Source organism: Carassius gibelio, chromosome B8, assembly GCF_023724105.1.
Source record: "Carassius gibelio isolate Cgi1373 ecotype wild population from Czech Republic chromosome B8, carGib1.2-hapl.c, whole genome shotgun sequence".
In the NCBI taxonomy this organism is placed as follows: Eukaryota; Metazoa; Chordata; class Actinopteri; order Cypriniformes; family Cyprinidae; genus Carassius; species Carassius gibelio.
The window spans coordinates 14,808,777-14,836,725 of record NC_068403.1 but is presented as its reverse complement, the minus strand read 5'-3'; the positions used below and the strand labels follow the sequence as shown (position 1 = coordinate 14,836,725).

Below are 27,949 nucleotides of genomic sequence, written 5' to 3'. Positions count from 1 at the left end.
ATCATAGCCCAAATCATTATTTTATCAAAATGTATAGATTTCACTCAAAGTAATAACTAATTTATATTTTATTAAAAAAAGTTTATTGATTTGATCATCCACACAAAAAACATCAAAACATACAAAATTTTCACACGTGAAATTCTTCAAATTGACTTAAAAATTCTACAAAATTTAGAAATCTTGAGTTTTTTTTAATGGAATCTCTGTGCACAAACAAACACTTCCTACCAGTCTCTCTTCACCTCACACAACTGTCTTGCTGACAGGAGAAGTTTTAAAAGCACGCTGGTTAGTGTTACTTCTGTTACCTCGGCCCACAATTAAAAGCGGACATAATTATGGAAAAATTAAAAGAGAAGAGCAAAAAAGCTTCACCCTCTAACGTCACATTGCATTTTCTCAGGGTGGTCCATTTTCTCTATACAGCAGTATCTTCCTTCACACAATTACCAACACTAATAAGAAATCCACCTGCACACACACAGTGGAGTGGAGTTTAGACAGCTCTGATCCCGTACACAGAAGTGCAGTCGGAGCAGCGAATCTGATCTTTTCTGAGATAAAAAGAGTCGTTAACACTACCCTGCTTCTTTCTGCTTTTTGTCTCACAGCTGCTATTATTCAGACGAGCTCTGAGATTACATTACATTACCAGAGAAATGTATACAAGCGCACATCCCCTCAGGACCCACACTGATACATTTCTATTGGCTTACAGCAATTAATGCTATGTGTGCATTACGAAAGAGTATGAATTTCAGCTTAAATGTACCCGATTAACGTACACGATACAGAAAATGCCATCTACTGTGACTAAAAAACGACACTAGAACAGATTTACTACTTGCTGAAACAAAAGGTTTCTAAAAAAAAAAAACCTATATGATTCATCTGCTATTTGACTGCAGTGTAGCAATGAATCACAGCAGCCAGCAGGTGGTGGTGTTTCCTCCCTTTGTTTCAATGTTTTCACCTGAAATTCACTCACTTTCACTGATATATGTTTGAGCGCTGTTAACTCTTGTTCTTTTCGCAGACCTGAGAGTCATGTTGTTTTTCACATGCTCAGCAAATCTAAAAAGCAGAAGGATTAAAATGGCTTTAGAAAATTCAAGAATATTCCCTGGTGAGTGCGGGTTAACACTAGCAGAACTTGAAATTAAGTCGCCTTTATTTCTAGCCAACGCAAACGCAGTAGCGCTTTTGTTGCTGGAACAGGTTGAAATCAAGCAAATTAAAAATTAAAAATTAAAAATCACTACAAATTCTCTTGACATTACAGAAAGCTCTGTAAAAAGGTTCAAGAGTTAGTATTTTTTTACACGTATGGCCGTTCAAATACAAATAATACCTGCATGTAGATAGAAAGGCACCTAATCAAGGCACAGGTTCTGTTAGCAACCGTAATTAAAACTAGTTTCGAGACATTTAAAAACAACGTGGTCAAAAAAGCAAGTGAAAACACTTATAAAAGGATCCCCTATTTGAATGTACCCTAGTGAAACTCATCATCTTCATTAATGATAAAAGAAACGTAAAAACTGAAGCACATCTCTAGCAGTCTTTCCATGTGAAGAAGTGAGAACGGCCTCAGACGAAAAACAAAGACCTTTGCAATATTGTGTCTGCTGTACTTCCTAAAAATGGTAACCAGAGAAATCTTAATGCTTACAGTACAGAGAGTAAAGAGTCTGATAACCAGTGTGAGATCTCAGATCACCAGAGCAGGAAGCAGTCTGTCAAAACTAAAATACATTTAACTGCCCATGGAAACAAACCGTGAATTCTTCAGCCATGCAAAGGCATTCTGCCCTATTTCATGAGTGAATCCGAGTCCAGTGACACAAGGGACTTAACCAAATGTTTAGAGCACAAAAGCTGATATCAAATCAATCAATCAAAAAAAAAAAAAAAAAAACCTTCCAATCAGTCTTGAAATAATTTCTGCTCTTTGCCTTTATATGGCAATCCAGCAAATCCTGGCACTATTTTCTACCAGCCAGTCAGAATAGGGAAGACTACATACACATACTAAACAAAAATTTTAACACTATGTTTTGAAGATGGAAGATTGACAGAAGAGTGAAATCTTTCTTCTTTCATGTCTTGAACTGACAAATTCTGTGTGTATGTTACCTTAAATGTCACACATCATAATTCTGAAAAAATATTTTGAAATGGCCATTTTGTGGTTTAATTTAAAGGTTTATAAACTGTTATTCTGGAGTCAAATCTAGGAATGTTCTCATTCTGGTTATAATATATACCAAAAAAGGCTAATTGTGACATTAAGGTATGAAGACACTCCCGTATCAATGTTGGGAGAATGACAGTAACATTTGACGTGTGTGAGATTGCATAAAGGAGAATTTCTTGGCATCAAAGGCCTTTGTGCCGTTTTAAACACTGGCTGAATCATTAAGTGATGCATTATCATTTTGGATGGTCAAAACCGGAAGACAGATTGTTGGTGTGTGTGCACATATTAACATTTCCTCCATTTGGCAATGTCAGCTTATGCATCTGATGCACCTCCATCCGCCTCCTTTGCCTTCTCGATCAGGGCATTGTCTACATTCGTCTCAGCATCCCTCTCTTCCTGTTTTGCTCTTCTCTCCTCCACCCTCTTCTCTTTATCCAACAAATGGTAGTTGATTCCCATTCCCACAAACAAGAATATGCTGGCAATCACCAGGACGATTCCACAAGCCTGATATGTGTATTTATAATCACCATAATCATCATTGAGCTTTCCTGCAAGGGAAGAAATGGAAAATGGATTTGTCAGTCTCTTTTACACACTCACTGGAACATGATACGTTATCATGATGTTCAGTGATTAATGGAAAGCTGAAAAATATAACACACACACACACACATGCATGTATATATTTAAGAAAAATATGTTACGTTTATATATATAAATCTTTTCAAAATAAATGCTGTATGTGTGTGTGTCTCTATATACGTAATAAATATACACCGTACACACATGTATTATGTAAACAAACGTATATGTTTTATGTGATTTATCGTTTGACAGCATTACTTTTTAAGCTATATCAATATTTAATTTGAATATTTAATTGTATATATACACACACAATTAAGCATTAAAGGGACCCCCCCCCCCCAAAAAAAAAACAACAACAACTAATCACCCTCATTTGATTACCAACTTTCTTAAATCTTATGTCGCTGGTTTGGAATGAGGTGAGGGTGTGTAAATGGCCATTTTTGTGTGGACCTTTAAGTGAAAAGTATTGACACTCTGTCTTACCCAGCATCGGAGGCCCCAGCAGCACAGGCCCACACTCCACGATGGTCACCAAGCCGACAGCACTGGAGAACCTCTGAGCGCCCACCAGGTCCATGAGAGTTTCAAACAGCACGGAGCTCAGCCAGCCGAATGCCACACCGAAAAACACTGCATAAATGGCAAAACCCACGTAATCGGTGGAGAGTGGTGCCAACAAGTGGCAGACGCCATTATACAGCACAGATGCGGCGAAGAAGTACTGGATACGTGGCCGGACCCAGCGAGTGTTGGCCACCAGGCCCATGGACGGCCGAGCAATCATGTCGGTGAAGGCCAGGATGGACAACAAGAACGCAGCCTTATCCTTGGAGATCTCTTTACTCTTCGCATAGTTACTGAGGAAAACAAGTGGTGCGAAGAGGCCGAAGAACATGACGACGTTTCCGAGCAGGTACAGCAGGAAGCCTCGGTGAGTGAACAGGGTCAGATCCAGGAAGCTGTTGATGGTCTGCATGCATGTCTTTTTCTCTTGACCTTTGGGCTCGCCATCCTCTTTTGGACTGACAGGTTGTGCTTTTGGTCCAATGGGCCGCATTAGTGACCCCGCAACGCAGCAGTTCAGCAAAGCTCCGCCCAGAATGAGGAAACTGCCTCTCCACCCAAAATGATCAAACAGCCAGCTGTTCAACGGGGCAAGGGTGGACAAGAACACTGGGCTGCCCGCCATCGCGATGCCATTAGCTATTGGCCGGCGCTTGTAGAAGTATTTGCCAATCATGGTCAATGCCGGATTCAGATTAAAAGCCAAACCCAGGCCTAGAAACAGGTGAGAGGAGGAGAAAACTGATTTCTGATATTTTGATTATTTAACTGTACTTACTCGACCTTCAGGTCTCTGAATCGTTATGATCGGTCATTCAGTGTACTTACCACCTATAACTCCCACACAGAAGTACAGACCCTCCACGGTGTTACAGAAGGACGCGGCGACTAACCCTGTGCCAGACAGACAGCCCCCAGCAATCATGATTGGCCGACTTCCAAACTTATTCACCAGAATACTGCTGATTGGTCCTGTTGAGAGAAAACTTGTTAGATATATAGCGTACTTTATACATTTTAATGTTGAGGTTTAATTTTTTTTTTTCATAATAGCTAAAATAAATAAAATGACAAAAAAAATATATATTTATATTTTGTAATTGTTGTTTTATATTCTTCATGTTATGAGGTTTACTTAAACCTAAGAGAAAACAGGTGCTTTAAAAAAAAAATTGCAACCCTGTCACCCATTGTGATATTTTGTTTTATAAAATAAAAATTACTTTCATGCTCATCTAATGTTTAGAAATAAATGTTTTAAACTGTATTAATTAAATTAAAACAGAATAAAATATAGAATAAAAAAAGGTTAACAATTTTGTAAGTGTTTATTCTGTTAATTTGATATGTAGTTTTAACAAAACTGATCAACTTGAGCGAAAACAGTTGGATTAAAAACAGGAGTAAAAACAAAGCTAAACCTTAAAAAAAAAAAAAACTAAATTAAATAGTTATAATTTGTACATTTAAAGTATACTAAAAAAAAAAATAATAAAAAAAAAAAAGGAAAACAAACAGAAAAACACCACACATTGTTGCAAAAAAATAATTATTTAATAACTACAATCATACATTATTTTTGTCCTCTTGATGCTGGAATTTTACTCACAATTTGTTCACAAAAAATCTTACAGCTCTTTGGAAAATTAACTATGATTTTACTACAACAACAACAACAACAAAAAAGGTTACTGTAGTTAAAATCATTGTAACCATGTTTTAGCTAAACTAACAATGGTTTAAATAATGGTATTTGTGGTAAAACTGGTTCTAGAAAGTGTAATCAACACGTCAAAAAAAAAATAAGTTTTTACTTTTACTATAATAAAATCTTGGTTAATTTTCGTAAGGAAGGCCGCATTTTGTAATGTTGCAATCATACAGTTCCACCGCTAGATGGCATCACACCAGGAGTCATTAACAGTTCACGCCACTCGGACTGCAGGAGGACATAGGAGACGGTTCAGAGGAAGGAAACTGTGATACTTCACATGACATGTGATCAGCTGAGCTGCTGTGAAGGACAACATCTTAATCAGCAGAATCAAGCTGACCTCCAGCGATCAGAACAGGAACTTGCTATTTCTGTGTCCCAGTGTGTGGCAGACCAGTGTTCATTTCAGTTAACTCAGCTTATATGACCTTCCTTTACTCAACACAATCAATGGAAGTTCCTTCACAAATACACAACTGCTAGCAATACTAAAGAAATACTTAAATTGAGTATTTATTAATTCCTGGGCTGTATTGGTGCAGTAATAAATGGAGGTATTCTCAAAACTGCTTGGCCAGTGCTCTACTTTTCTTGTGAAAGGCTCCATTTAGAGCAGCGTCAGAGATGAATGACTTCTCTTTCAAGGCTAGAAAGCACGGTCTTAAAAAAGTGGTTGTATGCTCAACATGGTAACTAAAACTTTTAAACGACAAAAACAGAAAAGACGCAGTGATGTTTGCCAAGGACAGTGCAGAGGAATCTAGTGCAAACTCCATAAAAACGTCATAGCAAACAGAACTGTGTACATACAACTCCAACTAATGCTAACGTCATGTAGCTTTCAGAAAGGCTTGACGAATAGTGTACAGAAATGTATAGACACCAAAAATATTAGAAACTCTTACTTTGTGTGTTTATAAAATTAAATATCTACAAAATTTGCACGTGCCGGTTTGCCATGAAAGCTAATCTATCATCAGGAGGAGGAACTCTCTCGTACGTTTCACACAGCCAATCAGAGCTCAAAGCAATTTGTTCATCCCCCAGTCACATTTCTCGAATTAATTTATTCAGACAGGCCATCCTTTCCAGCCGAAAAGAGACAAAGACGGCAGTGATTCAAATAGACACACACACACACACGATTATATAAACTGGTTCAGAGACGTGAGAGTTACCATAGGACACGTTTTGGATATTGAGTCTGAGGGCTGCTTGTAGTTTTACGAAGAGAATTTAAAATGCCCAACATACAGGAGCAGCAGTGCGCGAGTCACTAACACTGGAGAATAATCAAACGCTTGTGACTGTGAACAACAAATGTAGACATGCAGATAGGTTGTTACATTTAAATATGAATTTTTAATGGGGATTAAAGTAAATATTTCATGTCAAAAGGGTTCAGCAGACAAAAAATCTGGGAATCCCTCATCGCTGGTATTGATCTCATTTTGCTTCATACTAAAGTTCAAGTTTGGTGAACTCTCACCTGCAAATTCTACAGCAACAAAGTGTTTGACCAATACAGGGACTAAAGGTCACAGATCGACCTCTTGGGCAAATGACAGATGTGATAAACTCATTTTTGACAATTTCACATTACTACAAAAGTAAATTAATAAATATAACTAATTATAAGCTGTACTGTTTTTAAATGTTTAATATCATTTTTTTAAATAAAAAGGCAGAAAATATACAATACCGTTCAAAAGTTTGGGGTCACAAAATATAATTAAAGGAAGTAAACACTGTAACCAACAAAGCACTCAATATTCTGGGAAGTTTGTGTGCATTGGGAATCATTTTTCAAATAAAGCTAGGTAAACACTAATTTTACATAAAAACACAGAGAAAAATGACATGAATATAACAGTGGGCAAAAGCATAAAGTGCAGGAAAGTTAAAGCCACATTTCAATCAAAAAAATATTGTAAACCTTAATTTTGTAAAATATTATTACAATTTAAAATGACTCTTTCTATTAATATATTTAAAAACTTACATTTTAGTGCTGGCAAAGCTGAATGTTCAGCAGCCATTACTCTGGTATTGAGTGTCACATGATCTTTCAGAAATCATTCTAATCTGCTGATTTGGCGCTCAAGAAATATTCAATATTATCAAAGTTCAAAAGAACAGCATTTATTTGAAATTTAATTCTTCAAAGTTATTATAAATTAAATCACTTCAATGCATACTTTCTGGATAAAAAATTTGTAGAAGTAAAAATCATATCCTGTTTCATATCCTGTTGTCAACAGAAAGAAGAAAAAAAAAGAAAAGAGAGAAAGATTCATTAATTCACCAGGTTACAGCACAAGCATTTGCCTAACATTTACATTTACTACACTTCTACTTTGAAAGATATGCACTTTTACACCACCTGGTGCAAAAAAAAAAAAACAAAAAAAAAAACACCTCGCTCACTTGCTCTCTCTCTCTCTCTCTGCCTTTCTCAGGTTATAGGTGACTGGAAGAGCCTCTATGTTGTGTTCAGGCTACGTGCAGAGCCTCATGAACATAATGAAGTCAGTGTACTGAAACCACATGGTCTCTTTCAGGAAGTGACATCATCAGTCTACAACGTCCTCACCCAAATGCACTTACGCGGCAGTTGACTGCAAAAATTAGTCATACTAGATGTTTGTATCCTCCCTAGTGTGGCATCAAGTGACTCAACTCTTCAAATCATAAACCAAAACTTCTTCCCAGCAGCCCCTTCACGTTACCCATCAACCTAACTAGTAGTCTCAAATGCCTTTTCCATCGCCATGCTTTCCAAAAAATTAACTACAAAGTAGTAAAGAAGTGTGGTTTAACCATCTGATCAGCATAGTGTTCTGGGTGATTACCTGGAAGAACATCAGGTTAGAAAACCAGTTTAAACATGCCTCTACCAAACCAGTTTCACTAAAGGAAAACTTCAAGCAAGTAAACAGATGCACAGCCCTGCAGTGCACAACAGTACAAAAAGCAAGTCATGGTTTAACCACACAGCTGTTTCAGTTCTGACCTTATTTCAACCAGAACACAACCCCAACAGAAATAAAACATCTACAGAGAAAGCGGCACCCAAAATACAGAATTGAACAACTCTCATTTTACTGGCACGGAGATCCAGAGGGCACAACATCCACTGATCTGCAGCACAGGCCTGTCAATTTTCCATCCAATTCAAACCATGAATATTTAGATACCCTATTAAAAGAAATATATGTAAACAAACTAGAAGTTCTGGGCAAGTTAAAATGAAACGTGCTTCAAGTGGCATAATGTACTATGGTCACACACACAGCATACTCTTTACCTATGATGCACACTCTCTAGTACAGGTGAGCAGATGACCCCAGAATATGATTGTGATGGACTAAATTGCAAATTCATTAAAGTTGTGGTTTTTGATTTGAAAATGCTTAACATTAAATTTTTGCTCATTGTGTTCATATTCCGGGTTTATCTGCTTGCCTGTACATAGTATGTACATATTTATTAATACGCTCTGTACTGGATTTAATTTTAGTACATTAATACTGCGTACAAAACCCTGTTTTGTCATCCAGATGGGCATAAGAATAAGGATGTGATGTCAAACAAGGATGTGATGTCACAAATTACAATTGGGCCCCTTTTAATTAGAGTCTGACCGATATTGTTTAGCCGATATTATCGGTCGATACGAGCCTGTCGCTGCTGCTTCAAATTATCCACCACCCACCTACCATCACCTATATTTGATCGTCACATTACAATGATTCTAATTCTTAGTTTTGCATGATGATATGATTTGTGGTCAACCGATATATATATATATATATATATATATATATATATATATATATATATTTTTTTTTTTTTTTTTTTTGACAGCCGATATCCTGTAAAGCAGGGGGACGATAGCCAATATAAAACCAATATAATTTTTTATTATTATTAATATTTAAGAAATTGTAAATAATTTGACAATGGATAAAAATAAATAAATACAAATAAATGAATGAAATAAATGTTGAATAGATGGCTCATTTTTAACAGCTGATTGAAGTTAGAGACTAGAGCTGATCTGCACATCATGGCACACGTCTGCGGCCACCACAGCTGATCGTAGTTATTCAGTCAATGCTGGTGTTTACATCGGCCGCACCGATGATGGGTCACATCACATGAATTATATTACATTTTGTTATGCCACACCGCTCACGTCCGGTGTAGAACAGAACCCATGGATGCAATAAACAGATGCCTCAATCTACTTATGACGTGCTGACACAAAGTTCAGATGATTTTCAATGGTTGCTTTGTCGCATACTGTTCGGCACAGACATGGTGTCAACATAGTTTGTCAATATGTCAGTAACATAGCAGATTGAAAAGTTCGTATCTTTCTGCAGTCCAATGGACGGCAGCGCGGTGGTGGCTTGAATCTTTTGAATGGGGATTTAACGCTACATTGTCACCTAGTTAGAGAGACTCAATGCTAAGTAAATAAACAATGTCCCCATCTTCTACTGTCACAATAAACTTATATTTGTTTGCTACTTTAGTAGGGCCCTATGATTTCCACAATGCAGGAAACATGGACGGAATTGTGGAATGCAGCCATAAGAACGGAATTGCATGTTTATTATTATTATTTATAATTTTGAGTTGTTTACATTTGGAGAAGCTGTGCTTCCTGCATAAACCTATCCCCATTGGTTTCCCCTACACAGTTGCCTGGTTTTATTTCTTAATTAAAGTTCTTTTTTTTCTATTTGTGTTATTCATAATAAGTGAAATGAAGTTAACTGTTAACTGCACTAATGTCAGACACAATTTGAATAATAAGAGTATTTTTAAATTGTTAAATACCCTGCCTCCACCATTCTGGCCTATGTTTGTCACATCATAAGTGTTTGATCACCACATTTGAGTTATCATATATATATATTTATGTAGGTTATAGACTATATTCCATATACAGTTCCAGTCAAAAATTTGGACACACGAATTGGAAGTTGGAAATTGGAAAAGTCCAAACTTTTAACTATACTGTACAATAATATAGCCCACACATAAAGAATATCGGCCGCTATATTGGTATCAGTCATTTTTTACTCCCTAATATCGGTATTGGTCCCAAAAAAAAAAAACATATAGATTGGGCTCTACATTTAATGTGTGAATTTCAATTGGCCACATCAACTGGATGGCATTCAATTACAACAGGAAGAGAAATGTGCTAGAAAATTACACAATATAAAGTAAATCACAAGTTTTTAAGACAAAAACATGTTATTAAATATGCATGATTAAACAGACATATATATACATATATACATATATATATATATATATATATATATATATATGAGAGTTTTTATAAACTAAAAATCTTATCAACCCCAAACCTATAAACTTATTTTTCCTACTTCTCCAAACACTGATTATCATTGTTATAAAATATCCCATAGGGGTGTAGGATAGCATGTTTATGTGTAATCTGCAAAATAAATCAATAAAATTCTAAATCTAATTATCACAGAGAGATAAATAAGTACAGTAAGTACAAGGATGAACAGAAGTGACAGTAGTAAATGGAACTGACCTCCTGCATACATGACAGCCAGCATAATCGACGAGATCCATGACACTTGGCTGCTGGTGGCATTGAAGATCACCTCGATCTCTTTGAAAAACACTGTGATGGACTTGGGGAAGGCATAGGAGAAGCCAATGCTGATAAAGGCCCCTACCACCACTGCCCAGCCCCAGCCTCCCTCGGGAGGAGTGTAGCCCACCGGCCCTCCTGTCGCTGGCGGCATCTTCACACACTGACAACGATGAACAGGAGAAGGATCAGCTGAGCTTCAAACACACTGGATCAAAACTGGAAAAAGAAAGAAAAGAATTTGGAGCAGAACGCACATAAGGACAGACTGGAAAAGATGATTCACAGTCACACAGTGTCAGATACTAGTCCACACTGGATGAGATCCAATTTAGGAAAAGTTATCCACGTGGACAGGGCAAGAGCACACCATGTGAATGAATAAAGCGTGAACACAAATACTGTGTAAACAGCTTGTAGTTTGAATCTAACTGCTTTAGTCAGTTACTATTTAACTGAGATGATGTCAAAATACACAAACATACAAGACCTGGACACATCAAATGTCCTTTCCCCCACAAGTAATGTAGAGAATAGGCTCAGATGCCTTCACGCACAGTCTTTAATTCCACTGAACAGAGTCCCTTAGGCTCCAGAGCACAGAAAACATTCATTTGAGCGTGAAAGGCATGTTCTCAGACTGGTATGTGTGCTATGGGAGGTCGAGGCTAAATCTCTCCAAGTGCCTCAGAGTTGAAGAAGGGTAATGTATCAGAAAGGATCAAACAGATTGGGGTAATGACTCCAATTTTTAATCAAGTCCTCTCACTGTTGGTTCAGGCAGAATTTACCCGAGCACTCCAATAGATGTGCATTCATACTAAATGTATTTAGACTGCTGACTATGGTATTGAGGTGCTATGTGTGTGTGTTTTATATCTCTGGTCGTCATGATCTAAATGTATGATACTATGGAAGATTAACAGTCAACGTTAATAAAACTTATATTTCACCATAATAAAAATAGATTGATAAAAACATTTTTACAGATGTTATAGCATTTGATAATGAACATAAATTTACATCTGCATCCCAACTCAAGTTACTACTACTGACTATGTGCATTTCTAAGAGGAAAAGAAAAAAGTAATATTTTTTAATATTGAAGCATGTACTGCAAACTGTGCTGAAGATACACAAAGCTGACTTCAACTTAAAAAAATAAATAGAGAATATGAAACATTTTATGATAATCGCCCAGCCCTACAGGAAATGGAAAATTATATACTTTATGTCTGAGCAAGCATGACGACATGGTTTCATTCTGTGTTAAACCGGTTTAAGGCCATATGGTATTTGCAGAATCATTGGAATAGTCAAGGCCTGCTGATGCTTGTCTGAAAAAAAACTGAAAGCATGACAGTGTACAGTACACCCACGCCATTCACCGTTTTGGTTAATTGTTGGTGAAATCCAATGCAGTGGGCAGTGTTTTTTGGCATAAATAGTACAGTGAGGGTTAATGTAAACTGGTGCTAAACAAGAAAAGTTCAAGAGAGATGAACCGAGACTAACCCTGTTACTGTATGTTTAGTCAGTACAAATATGAGAGATAGCAAAGTCAAGATGCATCTATACATTTGAAAAATAATTGTCACAAATTTGTGAGAGCACAGCTTTGTCATGGCACCAGACACAGCTACGACCTCTAGTCTCAGGCCACCTGACTGACATCAAAGTTGACCAAACACTTGGTTTAACATTAGGGCACATGATGTTCTTACAAGAGCATCAATGTTATGTTATACACAGCCAAAATATTGGAGAGTTACACAGATAATGATTTATGAGAAGCTGAAATATCGAAGCAGCTGTTCGCTCTTCAAGAATTAGAACACATTTTCCATCACTGCCAACACTGAAATCCTGGACACTCATGTTCGGAGAAAGAAACTCCCGCTGAACTATTTCAAAGAGCAGCTTCCACTGGCGCCAGGATAAAGTCCTTACTGGCTCTCACAAATATTTACACAACTATACGATGTTCTGCCTTGCCAAATCTTAAATTATTGTCCTAAAAAGTACAAGGAGGATCCAATGTGAACTGCCATTTGCAAACCATTTTAAACTTCTTGTTTCTGGGTGAAATGAAAATATTTTTATGAAAACTGTCAATCACATTGGAAATTTCAGGCTTCATTGGAATAACATGCAAAAAAATTAATAAATAAAATTGTTCACAGAACAGAAACATGCATTTTTATTTTGTGTCACTCCAGTATGTGAATTCAACCTCTTGTATTTATGTGGTCTAATATACAAACATCTGCAGTTAGATGAGCGCAGACACACTAGCTGGATTGTTCTGAGAACAAACCGAGAATCAAGACTTGATTGTCGTGATACCAGGCTCTCCAACTTCCCCATGATGTTTTATTGATGACTACTGACGAACCTCTATTTGGTTTATTATTTTGATGCATTAACCCCTCCTCTTAATCCTAATTGGTCTGCAAATCTGCCAATCACCTTCACAAGCTGCTGATTTGTGCTTTTTGGTGATTTCATTTGGATACTGTATGTTACACAAACTAATAAAACATAGGGGTTTCGAAACATCTGCAGACTTGAGGACTTTAAAATGCTGATCTGTTTCCTAACACAGTTCAGACAGAAACCCCAGCAGAATGCCAGATCACCTCACACATAAAACTGGTTCATTCCTACCTGCTGTTCTTTTAATGCAGCAGAAACGTATGCATTTAATCTGGCTGAAATCTGAGACAGGAAAAACTAAGGTGTGTGTGTGTGTGTGTGTGTTAAGACTTTAAGCGTTTCTGTTTTCCGTTGACTTTGCAAATGCCCTCAAAAGGGCATTGTAGCTTAACTGGCGTACAGTTATTTATAAATAATTAATAAAATGTATGATGTCCTTGCAAAAACATAACCAAAGATTAATGGTTCAGGTTACTGAAGAACCACAATGCTGTAATATATAATGGTCAGAAATGCATTTAAAGGCAGCATAATGTTTCTGCAACATCTAGATGATGCACATGTCCATATTTATGTAAAAATTTGCTCATTTTAATCTCTCTGAAATGGGTTCTTTTTATAGACCGTGAATACCAGGCTAATATTAAATATTTGTAAATCTCCCAGCATGCTTCAGTATGGCCCAATTAAGCCATGAAGAGGCTCTTTCCTCCAGAGACTGCAGTATTGGACAGGCTGCTGGTTCTGTGGTCTCCTGAGAGTCTGTGGATGTCCTGAACTGCTCTCCCTTGTGGACACATGTGAGTGTGTGTGTATATCAGTCAGGCTCTCAACAGTAAAGGTTACGACCTAATATTTCTCCACTGGGGCAGCAGGATGCTGACTAGTCAAAGGTTGAGAGATGACAATTGTGCATGTGACGAGACAAGAGATCAGCATTAAGAAGATAGCTAATGTCCTCAGTGTAGGTCAGGTGTTGTGTTTAAATTTCAAGTAGGAAGAGGTCAGGATGGTCGACCAGTCAAGCCTCGATATGCTTTAAACAAAATCGAAGAACGAACTGATATGACAATTTCGAACAAAATTAGGCCGAAGTTAGTTTTTATTTCATTTCGACAGTTCGAAACAGCGGACCAAAGCAAACTTTCTGGGGCAGTTTGTTTTGGCTCCTAAACACCTTCGAGCTTTCATTGGTCCTTGATGATTACGCAGTTGGTGGGTGTGTTCAAAACCTCCAACCTTATTTAACGTGCAATTTTTTTCTCGGTTTGTTTCTCATTCAACGCATTTAAATCCTAGAAAGAAATTGCAACGAAGCTTGACGAGACAAGTTTTCCAAAGCCATGAAAAGAGTAAATATATTAGGTATTAAGGAGCAAATACATGCAAATAAACATTACACCATACCAGCAGTATGCTGCCGAAGTTCTTTTTAAAGGGAATACAATATAAATGAAATGCCAAACGAACATACAATAATAAACCTTTAGTTTATTTTCCCATAAAGGACTGATTATGTTAATGAGATGGTTCTATTGTATTGCAAACATGATACTTGACTCTGAACTGCTGCTAATCGTTATTCTTTTGTCTATAATATACTGACCATTGGTGCCTGTCTCACACCTAGACTGCCTACACCTCATTTCATCGTTGTTTTGTTTAGGAGATATGCGCGAGCATTTAGAGTCATGTTTACATTAATCTACACCCCGTCTCCAGCAGCGCAGGGGTATCGGAATGTTCAAAAACAGAATGCCATTGCCCAGACTTTTCAAACTTATTTTTGCCCCTAAACGAAGAAAGAAAACAAACTTTGTTTGAAGTATACAGGGGCCTTCAGTCGACAGATGGTCCATCATCAGCCAGCATTAAATAAACTACACGGGGAAGTCGTGGCCTAATGGTTAGAGGGTTGGACTCCCAATCGAAGGGTTGTGGGTTCTAGTCTCGGGCCGGACGGAAATGTGGGTGGGGGGAGTGCATTAACAGCTCTCTCTCCACCTTCAATACCTCGACTTAGGTGCCCTTGAGCAAGGCATCGAACCCCCAACTGCTCCCCGGGCGCCGCAGCAAAAATGGCTGCCCACTGCTCCGGGTGTGTGCGTGTTCACTGCTCTGTGTGTGTGCATTTCGGATGGGTTAAATGCAGAGCACAAATTCTGAGTATGGGTCACCATACTTGGCTGAATGTCACTTCACTTTCACTTTCACTTTACATTAAACCTGGATCATTTCACGTGCATGCTGCTTTATGTCAAAAAAAAAAAATGTTAAAAGGTACTAAAGTAACAGTTTCTGTTCAATGGATTTTCACCTTGTTTTTAGAAACTGAAAAGTAATTTATGACATTTTCAACATTTGGTGCTGCAGTTTCAGCTTTTTCATTAAACTCTAACCTAAACAAATCATTTTTATTTAATCAGAAGAATTGCTTCCAAGCAATTATTATTATTAAAAATTATTATTATTCAGTACACAACATATAAAATTTGACATTCATCTTGATGTATGCTGGGCAGGGAATATCAATGCAAGTACACGAATAAAAATAATTTGGCACATACAATGCTGTCTGTTATTATCAACTGACTACATTTGACTAAACACCTGTCCCATACTTACACATATCCTCCTCCATTACTTCTGCTGTGTACTGAATTCAGCACATCAGAGGATAAAAATCACTCTGCATCATGCTGCCGCCTACATCACCACTACAGCAATCCATGGAGATACAAACACAAACTACACCTGAATCCAAAGATCTGATGATATATGGCCAATTATAGCTTTCTAGAGCTCTTAATGTTATAGACATATGTTAAAAGTTCAACCAGATTAGAGCTGCTATTATAATCACCTATGTTAATACTACTCTTACTATTTCTAAACATAACCTATTTGACTTTTGCAGAAATGTGGAGGATACTTTATCCCATAATACAAAATGCACTATTTGACCTATTATATCCAGTCTGATGGAGCAGTGTCTTTGACTCATTAGCCTATATGACCTAAGGCTGGACTGCCCAAAGTTAACCAGGCATAATGTGAAATAACCATTTTAATTTCCAGACATTATCTGGACAACACTTGCTAAATTATACATACATTGTTTAAATCAAAGTTATAGCTATTATTGCCTATTTTAGTTCATAAATGGTGTAAACCCTCAGTTTAATGATCTTTAACAAAAGACAATAGATGGATGGCAGTTGGCTGCATCTCAAAAGAAGGAAGTGAATATTTCCTGAAATGTCCTGATCTGAGAATTTGCAAGTGTAAATGATTAGTCTTTTAACAGTCACAAATGTCGGGGGGGTGTGTGACAATGTGTACACAGGCCTTCAAGCGAAATCCTTTCGGCTAAAGACGTCGGGTCAAAATTTATTTGACAGTAGAGAAGGATGCATTGAACATTTAAACCGTGTGACTAAACTACTCTCATCCTCATGTATAACTAACTTGCGCACACACACACACACACACAAAAATCCTCATATATAACTAACTTGCACACACACACAAATTACCGTCACAAAGGAGTGTTGAAGGTTCAAAAAAGCAAAACCATTATTAAAGTATGACTTCTGAACCCATACTATATTTTTATGTTGAACCTATTGAAATTTAGGCCCAAGTCTTTATCTATTGAAAATACTCCCCCTTTACGTGAGCTAATGAGAGAACTGATTCATGAACGAATCATGTATTGTATGGCTTCAGAAGACTTAGAAAGTAATGTTTAGAATATAATTATACAGAAAAGAATGTCCAGAGCATTATTTAAATTGCTAATTTGGTGCTCCCTGGTAGAAAGGAAGGCATAAGGAAGAATACGAAATTACAACACGAGTAAAAATTACTATAAGAGTATTTGTGCAACAACCCTGCAAAAATCTTCACACCATTTCCTCTTCTGAATAAATCTGATAGGGAGCGCCCAACTTCTATGTGACAGATAACAAGTGAATCAAGCATGAAATCAATTAACTGATACAGTGTGTGGCCTTTGATCAGAAACCAGACTTACACTTGCAACAATCCCACATTCCCTCTCCTCTCACTCGCAGCAGAATAGTAAGGATGGTAATGAATGACTTTATTCATTGATACATACATATAACCAAACAAATACATAGGGGCAGCTGTGGCCTAATGGTTTTAGAATCTGACTTGTAACCCAAAGGTCACAGTTTTGAGTTTCGGTGCCGGCAAGAGTTGTAGGTTGGGGGGAGTGAATGAACAGCAGTCTTCAGCCCCTCAATACCCATGGCCTAAGTGCCCTTGAGCAAGGCACTGAACCCCCAATTGCTCCACGGGTGTTAAAGCACTAGCTGCCCACAGCTCCGGGTGTGTGTTCACGGTGTGTGCCCTTGGATGGGTTAAATGCAGAGCACCAATTCCGAGGATGGGTTACCAAATGTCACAAAAAAAAAAAAAAAAACTTATATATATATATATATATATATATATATATATATATATATATTTATTCCAGGTTATTTGCTTCAAAAATCAGTTTTTTGCTCAGTATAACACCTAATAGAAATATAAAAGTGGGCCCACAACTACTCATTTCACAGAGTACCATACTTATGACCCTGATACACATATTAACAGTGGAACAGGTAACACACACAGTAACAATTAAGGAATAACCATAAAAAGAAATTTAACAGGCACTTACACCAGTGTTAATTTCGTTGACTAAATATTTTCGTCATTATTTTCGTCACGAATATATTTTTGCGGACGAAAACGAAACGAAAACTAAAATAGAAGGCACTGATGGAGACTAAAACTATGACTAAATTGATTGACATTATCGTCAACGAATAAAGGACGAGACGAAAATAGACTGTGACGAAAATCAAATCAGCAGACGGGAGAGATGCGAGGAATGAGCAAAAGAACCGGCAAAACAGAACAGACTGCATGAGAGAAGAGAACCAATCAGAGCCTGACTTATTGAGACGTGAAGCAAAGGTTTTCAGTTTTTATGAGCTCCCGGGAAGTCGGCATTCGAAGAGGTGATAGGGACTTTACGCAACAGCCTCTGGTGGAACGGCAACGCCATTCTGGCGTTGTATTGCGCCTGCGCGAATTTAACTGCTACTTTCTGACGTTCTAATTTAACGGTCTACTACGGGAGAACAGCTGATTTGCCAGAGTCGCTACAACGTGAGAGGTTAGGTAAATAAATGTTATGTTTTTAGACTTATTTACATCATACAATATTAAAAACTCCTCTTCTGACAAAAGATTGTCATTTAACGCCAAAAGCAATCCTTCTCTTGCTTTTTTAAATTATATATTTTTTTGGATCTCAATAAATGAATTAATGCTGCGTTGCGCTGTTCTGTTTTACCGTTGCTTAGTGACTTTTACGTTCTTGGCTACAGCGGTGTGACGGCAAACTTCCGGTCGCTGTAGCCGTTCCATTCGCAGCTGTTGCTTAAAGTCCCTACTGTCTAAAAGAGCGACAAAATGTCCACAGCTCACTTCACGTTTGACGACGAACAAAACAAAACAAAGTGTAAAGCACGCAGAGCGCTCATTCGTGGCAAGAACACAACCAATTTGAAAAGACATTTTCTCAAATGTAATTTCACAACGATGTTCTTTTGTTTATTGAGCTAAGCAAAATTGGAAGACTGCAGTGCGTAGATGTTGTAGCATTAAATATTACGAACTGAAAAGTACTGTAAAATAGCCCCTTCTTCAAATTAGATGCGAGCACAATACTAATACGTAATATCATGATAAATACATTTGATTAATATAATGTTTAGTATATTTTATAATGTTCTACTTGTTGACAATATCACAAATATTTCTATATTAGTCATGTGAAACATGAATGTTCACATCCTATCATTATACATACAAATCTAGCAATATTGTAGTATTTAAAACATACAATATTGCTAGACAAATGAATACCTTATAAAATCTTGTTACTTTTTTTATCCACCTAGCTGCCAACTTATTAAATATTTACTTTAAATGTATGCACTTATTGTTGAGCTCAGCTGTAAGCTTTAAGGTCCTGGACCTAACATTATTTTTCTTTTATTGATGGTCAATTGGCAGCTAGTTATTGTTTACATTATCATGACAGTGTTTGTTGCTGCATAAAAGCTTTTGAATCGAAATAAAGACACAGTTGTGTTGAAATAAAGTTGAATTTGTGTTTTATATATTTTGGTTAAGTTTGTTTCCTATACCAGCTGTAAAAAATTGTCTAGTAAATCTGTTATTGATTTTAGTCTTATTTTAGTCGACTAAAATACCAAGCAATTTTAGTCGACTAAAATACCAAGCAATTTTAGTCGACTAAAATAAGACTAAAATTAAAACAAATCAGATGACTAAAACTTGACTAAAACTAAAAAGAATTATAGTCAAAAGACATAGGGCCCTATTTAAACGATCTGAAACGCAAGTGTCAAAGCGCGAAGCGCAAGTAACTTTGTGGGCGGGTCTCGGCGCTGTTGCTATTTTCCCGGCGGGATAAATGGCTCTTGCGCCCGGCGCAAATCTAAAATGGGTGGGTCTGAAGTAGCTTCATTATTCATAGGTGTGGTTTGGGCGTAACGTGAAATAAACCAATCAGAGCGTCATCCAACATTCCCTTTAAAAGCAGGTGCGCAAGTTCCATTATGGATTGCTATTATTATGGCGTATTTACCAGGCGCACGCCAGGAGCGGTTCACAGCCGAGGAGACTGATGTTCTTGTAAGAGCAGTGAAAGACAGAGAAATTGTGTTGTATGGGGATGGGAGAAACCCACCCAAAATAGCGTCGGTTAAACAGGCGTGGGAGGAAATAGCCACAACTGTTTCATCGATTTTTTTTCCTGGTTCTTGACGGACAAACCAATTTGTCAGATGTCCTTATATACATATATGTATTGCCACTATTGGGCAAACAGGTCTGATCCTTAATTACTACAATTAGCCTGAATAATTTGTAAGCAAGATTTATGCCTATTTTTTCACATCTTCGTGACACACCACAATGATTTCCGTCATCTCATGTGTTAATATTTTTTTAGTGTAACAATTTATGAATCTTAATAAAAATCTGTGTAGATTATATGAGCAAAGTGTATGCGCGTTGTGCACGCTATATACATTACGGTCAAACATGCGCCCTTAAAATAGCATAATGAACAGCGCGCAACGCGCCACTGACTTTAGACTAGGTTTTTTCTGGTCAGTGGCGCAATTGCTTAATGGAACAGCAAAATAGCACCAGGGATTGTTTGCGCCGGAACACGCCTCTTTTTTTGCGCTGATCCGCCCAGGGAGCGCAAGTTCATTCACTAGTTTAGCGACGTGCTTCTGTGGAGGGAAAAGCGCGCTTTGCGCGGGTGCAAAATAGGAATGACACATGCGTCGGTGTACAAAGTCAATTGCGCTGGGTGCAAGATAGGGCCCTAAGACTAAAACTAAATTAAAATTTCGTGTCAAAATTAACACTGACTTACACATACATAACATCACTTGCCTTTTCAAAGACCTGAGGCCTGAGAGGTGGGTTTAAACACTCCCCCTTCATTCATTGGTTTCTCACTTCCAAACATCTGTCTCCTCAGGGCTCAGATGAGGAAACATTTGACTAATGCACACTAAATGTTTACATGTGACGGGAGGCGGTGAGTTAAAGTAATGTGTTAACCCAAATACGAAAATTACTTTGAGGATGGTAATAAATGGGGACTGATGCTTTAAACTTTAAATCAAACAAGCTGTTTTCACAGAAGTACTCCCTCTTATATTTTTATGTTTCCTGGAGCCATTCCATAACTTTGTGTGAGGAACAGAATTTAATAATAATAATTTAAGTTCCTCTTCATTGCGATTACATGTAAAAATGCACTGAAAAATTGGTAACACTTTATTTTGAGTTGTCCTTGTTAAATTTGTTAAAGAGTTTCCCATACATTGATCACAATATCAAACTGACCACCACAAATAGATTTTCCAAAAAGCTTTGACTTTGGTGAATAAATATGAGCAAGTTTCAAAATCATAAATCGCCACGGGTGTTTTTATATCACTGTATTTCAAAAGAAAAACTGAGAGTTTGTGAACTCGGCACTGATTTGTATACAGCCGTAAATGGAGAAACCTCTAACCTCTAAAACCTCCTTCTGTGCGATGATGTGACTTCTTACACAGAATAAGCCATGCAATATAGTTAGCAGTATTCGAATCGGTGATAACAGCACAGCATTATAGATATACTTTATTTTAATATAAAATAAAAAGAACTCCAATAAACTATATATTGTCGTAGTTGTGTATTCATTAGTCACTTTAAATCAATGAAAGCAGTTAAATCTTATGTTTATTCAGCTGCAGTGATGACATTTCCTGGATTTCTTCTTCGGGGCATATTTCGATTTTCAGCGCGAGCGCGCCCCCTGACCTTCAGATGGAGATTTACTGCTGATCACAGAACTGTGATTCTCTGGAAGATACGCATGACAATCCCAGGTTCTGTCGAATCACGATTTTGATTCCATTTCAATTAATCGTGCAGCCCTAATATTTATATATGGGAGCAAGGGTGTGCTGCCACGAACAGAGCGTAAGGCTGTGGGAAATAGAGCTGTAATCGGGCCTTAAAAGTTAAGCCCGGTAGGACCCGAGCCCGACAGGTTTCGGCCCGAGCCTGACAAGTACATTTTGATTGACAGCTTTTTTTAAAGCTCAAACCCGTTTACAGCCTGACATTTATTCAAATGTGTGCACACACACACAGCTCTTTTGTCAAGAATGAGTCATTTATTCATGTTTCAACATAGTTTATTAATAACTTACGAAGACTACACCACTTGGAAGTTGGAATAAAGAAATAAAATAAGTCCTCTGTGATCATTTGAAAAACGTTTACTCACAGAAATTAGGCTAAGCCTATGTTTTTGTGGAGGAAAATGATTGAATCCACTGTAGATGTCTTCAGCGCGTTCCTGCTGTCACTGATGGTGCGTCATTATTCACTCATTATTCTCATTATAAACACTGTCAAAACTCTTCCACACCTCAGACTTTGCTTTAGTTGCTGGTGCAACCAAAATGTAATCACCAGAGGCAAGCCTCCATCACACTTACACAGCATTCATTTTCGCATCTATCTCACGCTAATCGAAACACATCACATGACCGCTCGTTTACCTCGCAAACTGGAGCGCAAGCCCGAGCCGGGTTCGGGCAAAGATCTTCAGCTCTAGTGGGAAAGACTGCATTACATGTATTTACTATTATAATAAAAATGTATGCAAGTAACCCTAAACTGAACCCTAAACCACAAGTACATGTAGTTATTTGATATTACTCAGTACTTAAATGCATAACTACACTGTAACAAGGACACCTAAAGTGTATAAATCCCTTATCCAGTAAATCACAAACAATATGAAAAGTCATGTGGCTTACTAATATTGTTATGGATTGTGGGGGGCTTTAGAGTCAAATAAGTTGAGAACCACTGCTTTAATGATGCTGACAAGTGTGTGCGCCTCTCAAAAGAAATAACATTTATGACCAAGAGAACAGTGGAATAGCCAGACAGACCGGCCCCAAGCCATACACACCTTCCTGGCCCTCCATTCTCATTCAAATTTCCTGGCTTTCCATTTCCTTTACTCTCCATTCTCAACCTTGATTTCTCACCCTCTAATTAACGAGTGGAGTCTTGTCTTAAAGCTCATAATACTTCCCTCAAGTAGTTCATCTTTAATTTGTTTTTTTTTCTATCCATCAAACCAAAGCCTTTAAGTTACCCAAAACACTCCCAACCACAGCCAAGACTGAATGTCACAACCATCGACTCAAAGAGTGGATGCAGTTAAATCTCTGACATGCAGCGGAGTTTGCAGCATAGCTATCCAACAATAGAATGACCTTTCTGTCATATTCAATTGGCACCTCATAGAAGGACACATAACAATACGCACACACAAACCACTATTGAACACCGCCTGTGACACTACACGTGTAGATCTGCCAAACAGTCACAGAACAAAACTATAATTAGCTTGTGGTTGTCTCAGCAACAAAAATAGCTAAACAATACCTGTAAAGAAATATAATAGCCATAGCTGTGTGCTAGATGGAGGGTTTGGCACCTTACACAAATCAACTTAACTGTGTGTTCTTTATCAGTCTCGTGACCCCTTTGAATATCTGAACCAGTTCCCTTCCCTTTCACAACCTCAACATTTGTCCTTGTGATCAATTACAAATCAGACATGACGGTGAACTTTATGTCAAATCACGTTGAATGTTACCTCAGTGAAAGGGATCTTAAACAACACGAAAACACCTCAGTCAAATGGACTTTTAAGCAAACATTACTGCAATACAGACCCAGTTTCATTGATGGAATATTATTGTTGGACTCTCAATGGGGGCAAAAGTTGAACGTGAAGTTGCATCAGAACGCTACTACTGATAAGACGTAGGAGTTGCTCTTTTGTAAAGTACTGTTTTTAGATATAGGTTAGGGGAACTGGTGTACATCTTATGCCTCAATCCAATTTACATAGACTCAAATTCATATCAGATTTCTGGCATGCAAATACCTTTATCTTGTACCACCCAGAGTATTAAGTGGCACTAATTGTGCTCCATAAAGATTAATGGCTCTGGTTACTGAAGAGCTACCATGTTGTAATATGCAAGGGCCAGAAATGCATTTATAAGCAGCACAGTGTTACTGCAACATCTGTATGATGTCCTTATTTATATAAAAACCTGGTTGTTTTAATCTCTCTTACATTTCTTTACCAGCCATTGTTCTTCTCTTCTTTGTGCTATTTCTACATTATTGAGAAGGAACCAATATTAGGCTCAGTCTGTAGTAACCTACATTTAACCTTAGCTTGATTATATCAATAAGCTCATGATGCAACATTATAGATGTTGAAACTTTCATAAATAAAAAGTTTCATGAAATAACTTGCATGCAATAAAAAGCTCATAATCCAAATCAGATGCTCTTTAAAAAATCCACTGTCCATATAAAATGAATTTGAAGTTGGTATTTTCCATTTGGCATTTTAGACCCAAATATACAAGTGAAGCAGAGTGGAGTTTGTTTAAATCTCTCACAATAGCAAGATGATCTATAATTTAGTTAACGCAAGTAGCAGGTTTCTGTAGTCAGGCCATCATCAGGCCCTTATTTGCTATCCATCTACAAGTTTTTTGATGAGTTGAGAAGAAATAGGACTGTAGAGTTTTTCTCTGAAAAAAAAGCTACTCAAAAATGTCTCAAAAACCTTTGAAAATCTTGCCTAGATGGAATTTTAGGGCATCATATTATATACCCCAACACATTGGACAGGACTGAGTTGCTACATATTTTAGGTAGGCATCCCATCAGGTTTTGGTCCAGACATTATACTTTCCTCATACCTCAGAATAACCCCCAATATTCAAAAAAAAAAAAAAAAAAAAAAAAGTTCAACATGATAAAACAACATATGTTTTAGAAAATATGATGAGTTTTACTTTTCCTTCTAGTATCATCACTCCTTCATTGCGCACGTGAGAGTTACACGCGCGCGTAGCGATATATTCAAATGGCGACCAATGAGACAATGGAGATCCGCTTTTTGGTTTTAAGAAAAGGGTCTTTCCCCATGATATTGTTTACAAACCTCGTATTTGCCCACTATTCTGTCTCATATCGGCGCAGTGTCTCAATCTACAAGTCTGCGCGTACTGCGACATCGCGAATGATGCAACTCACCCGAAACATTGAGAGGATATCACAAAGAGAAGTGTTGCTTGCACCAACTAGACTCAGAGTTCAGGTTAATTCATTGTGATAAAGATCAAGACCCGCAGTTAAACAGACCCCTTCTCGTTCCAGTAGGACCACATTGTCCATACAATTTTCTTACGAATACATCAATGAAACACATACCTGCGCTTTTCATTCACCAACTCCGGTTGTAAGTTCACGCGATCCGTCTGCGGTGTTCACTGCAGCCCCGGTTCACCGAGCGGCATGGAGTGCTCTGAATGGCTCCGTGAGTTTTCCATCCAGTTGACTCTAAAACGAACCCTGCTGCACATGCGCACAATTGCTGCACAAGCCCCGCCAGCGCTGTGTGGTGCAATAGTCTCCGGTTACAAGGACACAAGGAGTTATGACTTTGACCGTGATGTTAAAACCTCACCGGTACCTTTTAAAGCTTAAGCTATATATTATTTGCAATCTTACCTTATCCTAATATAAATGATAACGAGAGAGGAAACAAGACAGCAAGTAGGCTAATTTGTACTTTTAAAGTTGTGTTTAACACTCAAACTATTAACAAAACATTCTTAAAGAAAATATATTAAAGTAGCCTACTAAGTAAATATTTAAGATAAATGTGGATACTTTTGACTGTAACTCAAGTAGGCCTGTGTGTGTACTGTATGTATTGGCTATGACTTTTAATAGAGTAGCCTAATATTTTGACATATAAGATGTATACTTTAACTTATGTGCCGTTTCTTGTACTTTTACATCCTTCAAACTAGGATTTTTTTTTCTTTTTTAATGAATGTTTGCTGCTTAAGTAAACTGAAAAGATTTAGGCTACTTAATATCTGTGAAGCTTCTTTGTATTCACCAATATTCGTCCGTCCCCCTTTCTTTAAATTCCATTTGACAGCATGTGAAACTGCTGTGCTGCACCAGCAGAGATTAATTAATCTTTTGTTAATAAGCATGGGCTCCAGTCACGGCAGTAAAGAGAACAAATTCCTTCACTGAAGCAGAGATTGCCATATGCAAGAGCACTGAAATGAAATAAGAATATGAAAATAAGTCTTGGTAAACCACTTATTCTGTTTATTAGAATATTTCTGGTGTCCACAAGAATGCAAAACAGACAGTGACCACAATTTCTTAACCAATGAAGCTCCTTGCGGAATCTACTTGTATAAACAGAATAACACATTAATCATTTGAGATTCCAAGCTTTGCACATCAAAAGCTGCAAATCAAAAATTGAATCTCACTACAGAATTCCAAAATGTGCATTGAGAAATAATTGTGTGAGCATTTGACAGACCTGCAGTTTACAAAGGTTCACCTTGACAGAGTAGCCATGTCTTTAGTTTATATATGCTAGACAGCAAGGATCAGGATTTCTAACAGGATCTGATATTTCCATAAAAGTCCCCTGAGTATCAAACCCTGCAATCAGTTTTGATAAAACATTCTTAAAGAAAGCACATACCAAACATCTTAATGGTACTGTTTATTTCCATTCCATATCTTTTAAAGATCCAAAGAATGCAACAGGAATTAAATTCCAAGAAACTTCTCTCTGAAGCATTCCAACTTTAATCACGAGAGGAAATCAATACAAGTGGAATCACTCAAATCTCTAGTCATTGGCTACAGGTATAAACATAACTGATACCATGTGCAAATCAATTCAATTCAAAGGTGAAATAACTTTACTCTTATAGTAGGCCAAGTTGAAAGAGTTCTCAAACTGAGCACTATGGAACATATCCATTCAATGCGTATAAATTATTCATATGCTAACCTTTCTCTTTTCCTTGCACTCTCACTTTCAAAACAAATACTGGCATACTTTATATCCTGCTTTTATCATCTTTAAGGGCTCTGAGATCATGAGCACAGCTTTATCAGAATTAGATACACACATGAGACTTAACAGGTAAAATATTATTTTTGTTATTTGATGAGTCAAAGCCAAGAATTGTCAGAACCACATAGTGATAACATAATATAAGTCTTTGGTTAGCGCTAGGGCCTAAATACTGTTGTAGATTTAAGGTGCAGTCAGATTTACTGTTGTTTGGCAAATTTTATGTCCGTAATACAGTCATTTCAATAGAAATCTATGCAACTGACCTCAAACAATAAACACCATTTTGTGGCTCTTTTAATGTGTCGTGACAGATCACTGTCCTGCCTCAGTTCAAGTGGCACACATGTCTTTTCATATTTACTTAAAGCACAAAATAAACACGAATTAACATCCTAACATATTTTAGTTAAACTGCGGAAAGACATCATTAAACACAATTTTTCAAGTTTAAATTCACCAAAGATGATCTACTCTTCTGTCTGGCGTTTATGGTTGGTCAGATCACCTGTCAATCAAGCTCTTTGCAAATGGTCAATTTTGAGTAAAAGTCAAAAGATTTCCACATAAATTGAATAATGGGATTATTTTTGTCATGTGAATTTGTGGCAGTGACCAACAGAAAGCTGCTTGGTTTTAAAGTGACTTTTGGTTGAGCTATTTCATTCACAATGAGCAAGCCCCAAAAATATTACCAGAAATTTGCGTATGTGTACCTTTTAAGATATTTAGATTTGATAGCTTGGATCCATTACCATAGATAATTAAACTATTTTAAAAGCGATGTATTTGAATTTTTATTTTAATTAAATTTTCACTCATGTCATTCTAAACCTATGACTTCTGTGGAACACAAAAGAAAAGTTTTTCTTTTTTTCTTTTAGTCAATGTTGTTTTGGTCCTCACTGAGATTGATCATAAGTGGACAAATGGACAAAACAGTCCATTTCAATTCAAATATCAAAACATATTTTTTTGTTTTCTTCTGAGAGTGTATATTTTCCTTATTTCGCAGAACCAGCATGTTCCCACACAAACCCTCTCCCTCTGTCTGTTATTTTTTCACTACTGCAGATGTAGAATGACCTGCCTCTGCTTGAACAGGTCAGAGGTGGGAACTTTAACCCACAACACACGCAAGCTAGCCCA

General features: G+C 37.2%; 1 protein-coding gene across 1 annotated transcript; it reads right to left on the bottom strand.

The window, feature by feature from the left end:
• Positions 1 to 60: 60 nt before the first annotated feature.
• Positions 61 to 25,279, bottom strand: LOC127963350 (monocarboxylate transporter 1). Its single transcript, XM_052563201.1, has 5 exons — positions 25,111 to 25,279; positions 10,663 to 10,944; positions 4,193 to 4,336; positions 3,284 to 4,078; positions 61 to 2,757 (listed from the first exon to the last, which is right to left on the bottom strand). Exons 2-5 carry the CDS (start codon positions 10,877 to 10,879, stop codon positions 2,519 to 2,521), a joined length of 1,395 nt encoding a protein of 464 aa, XP_052419161.1. The 5' UTR covers positions 10,880 to 10,944; positions 25,111 to 25,279; the 3' UTR covers positions 61 to 2,518.
• Between the last annotated feature and the right edge of the window lie 2,670 nt (positions 25,280 to 27,949).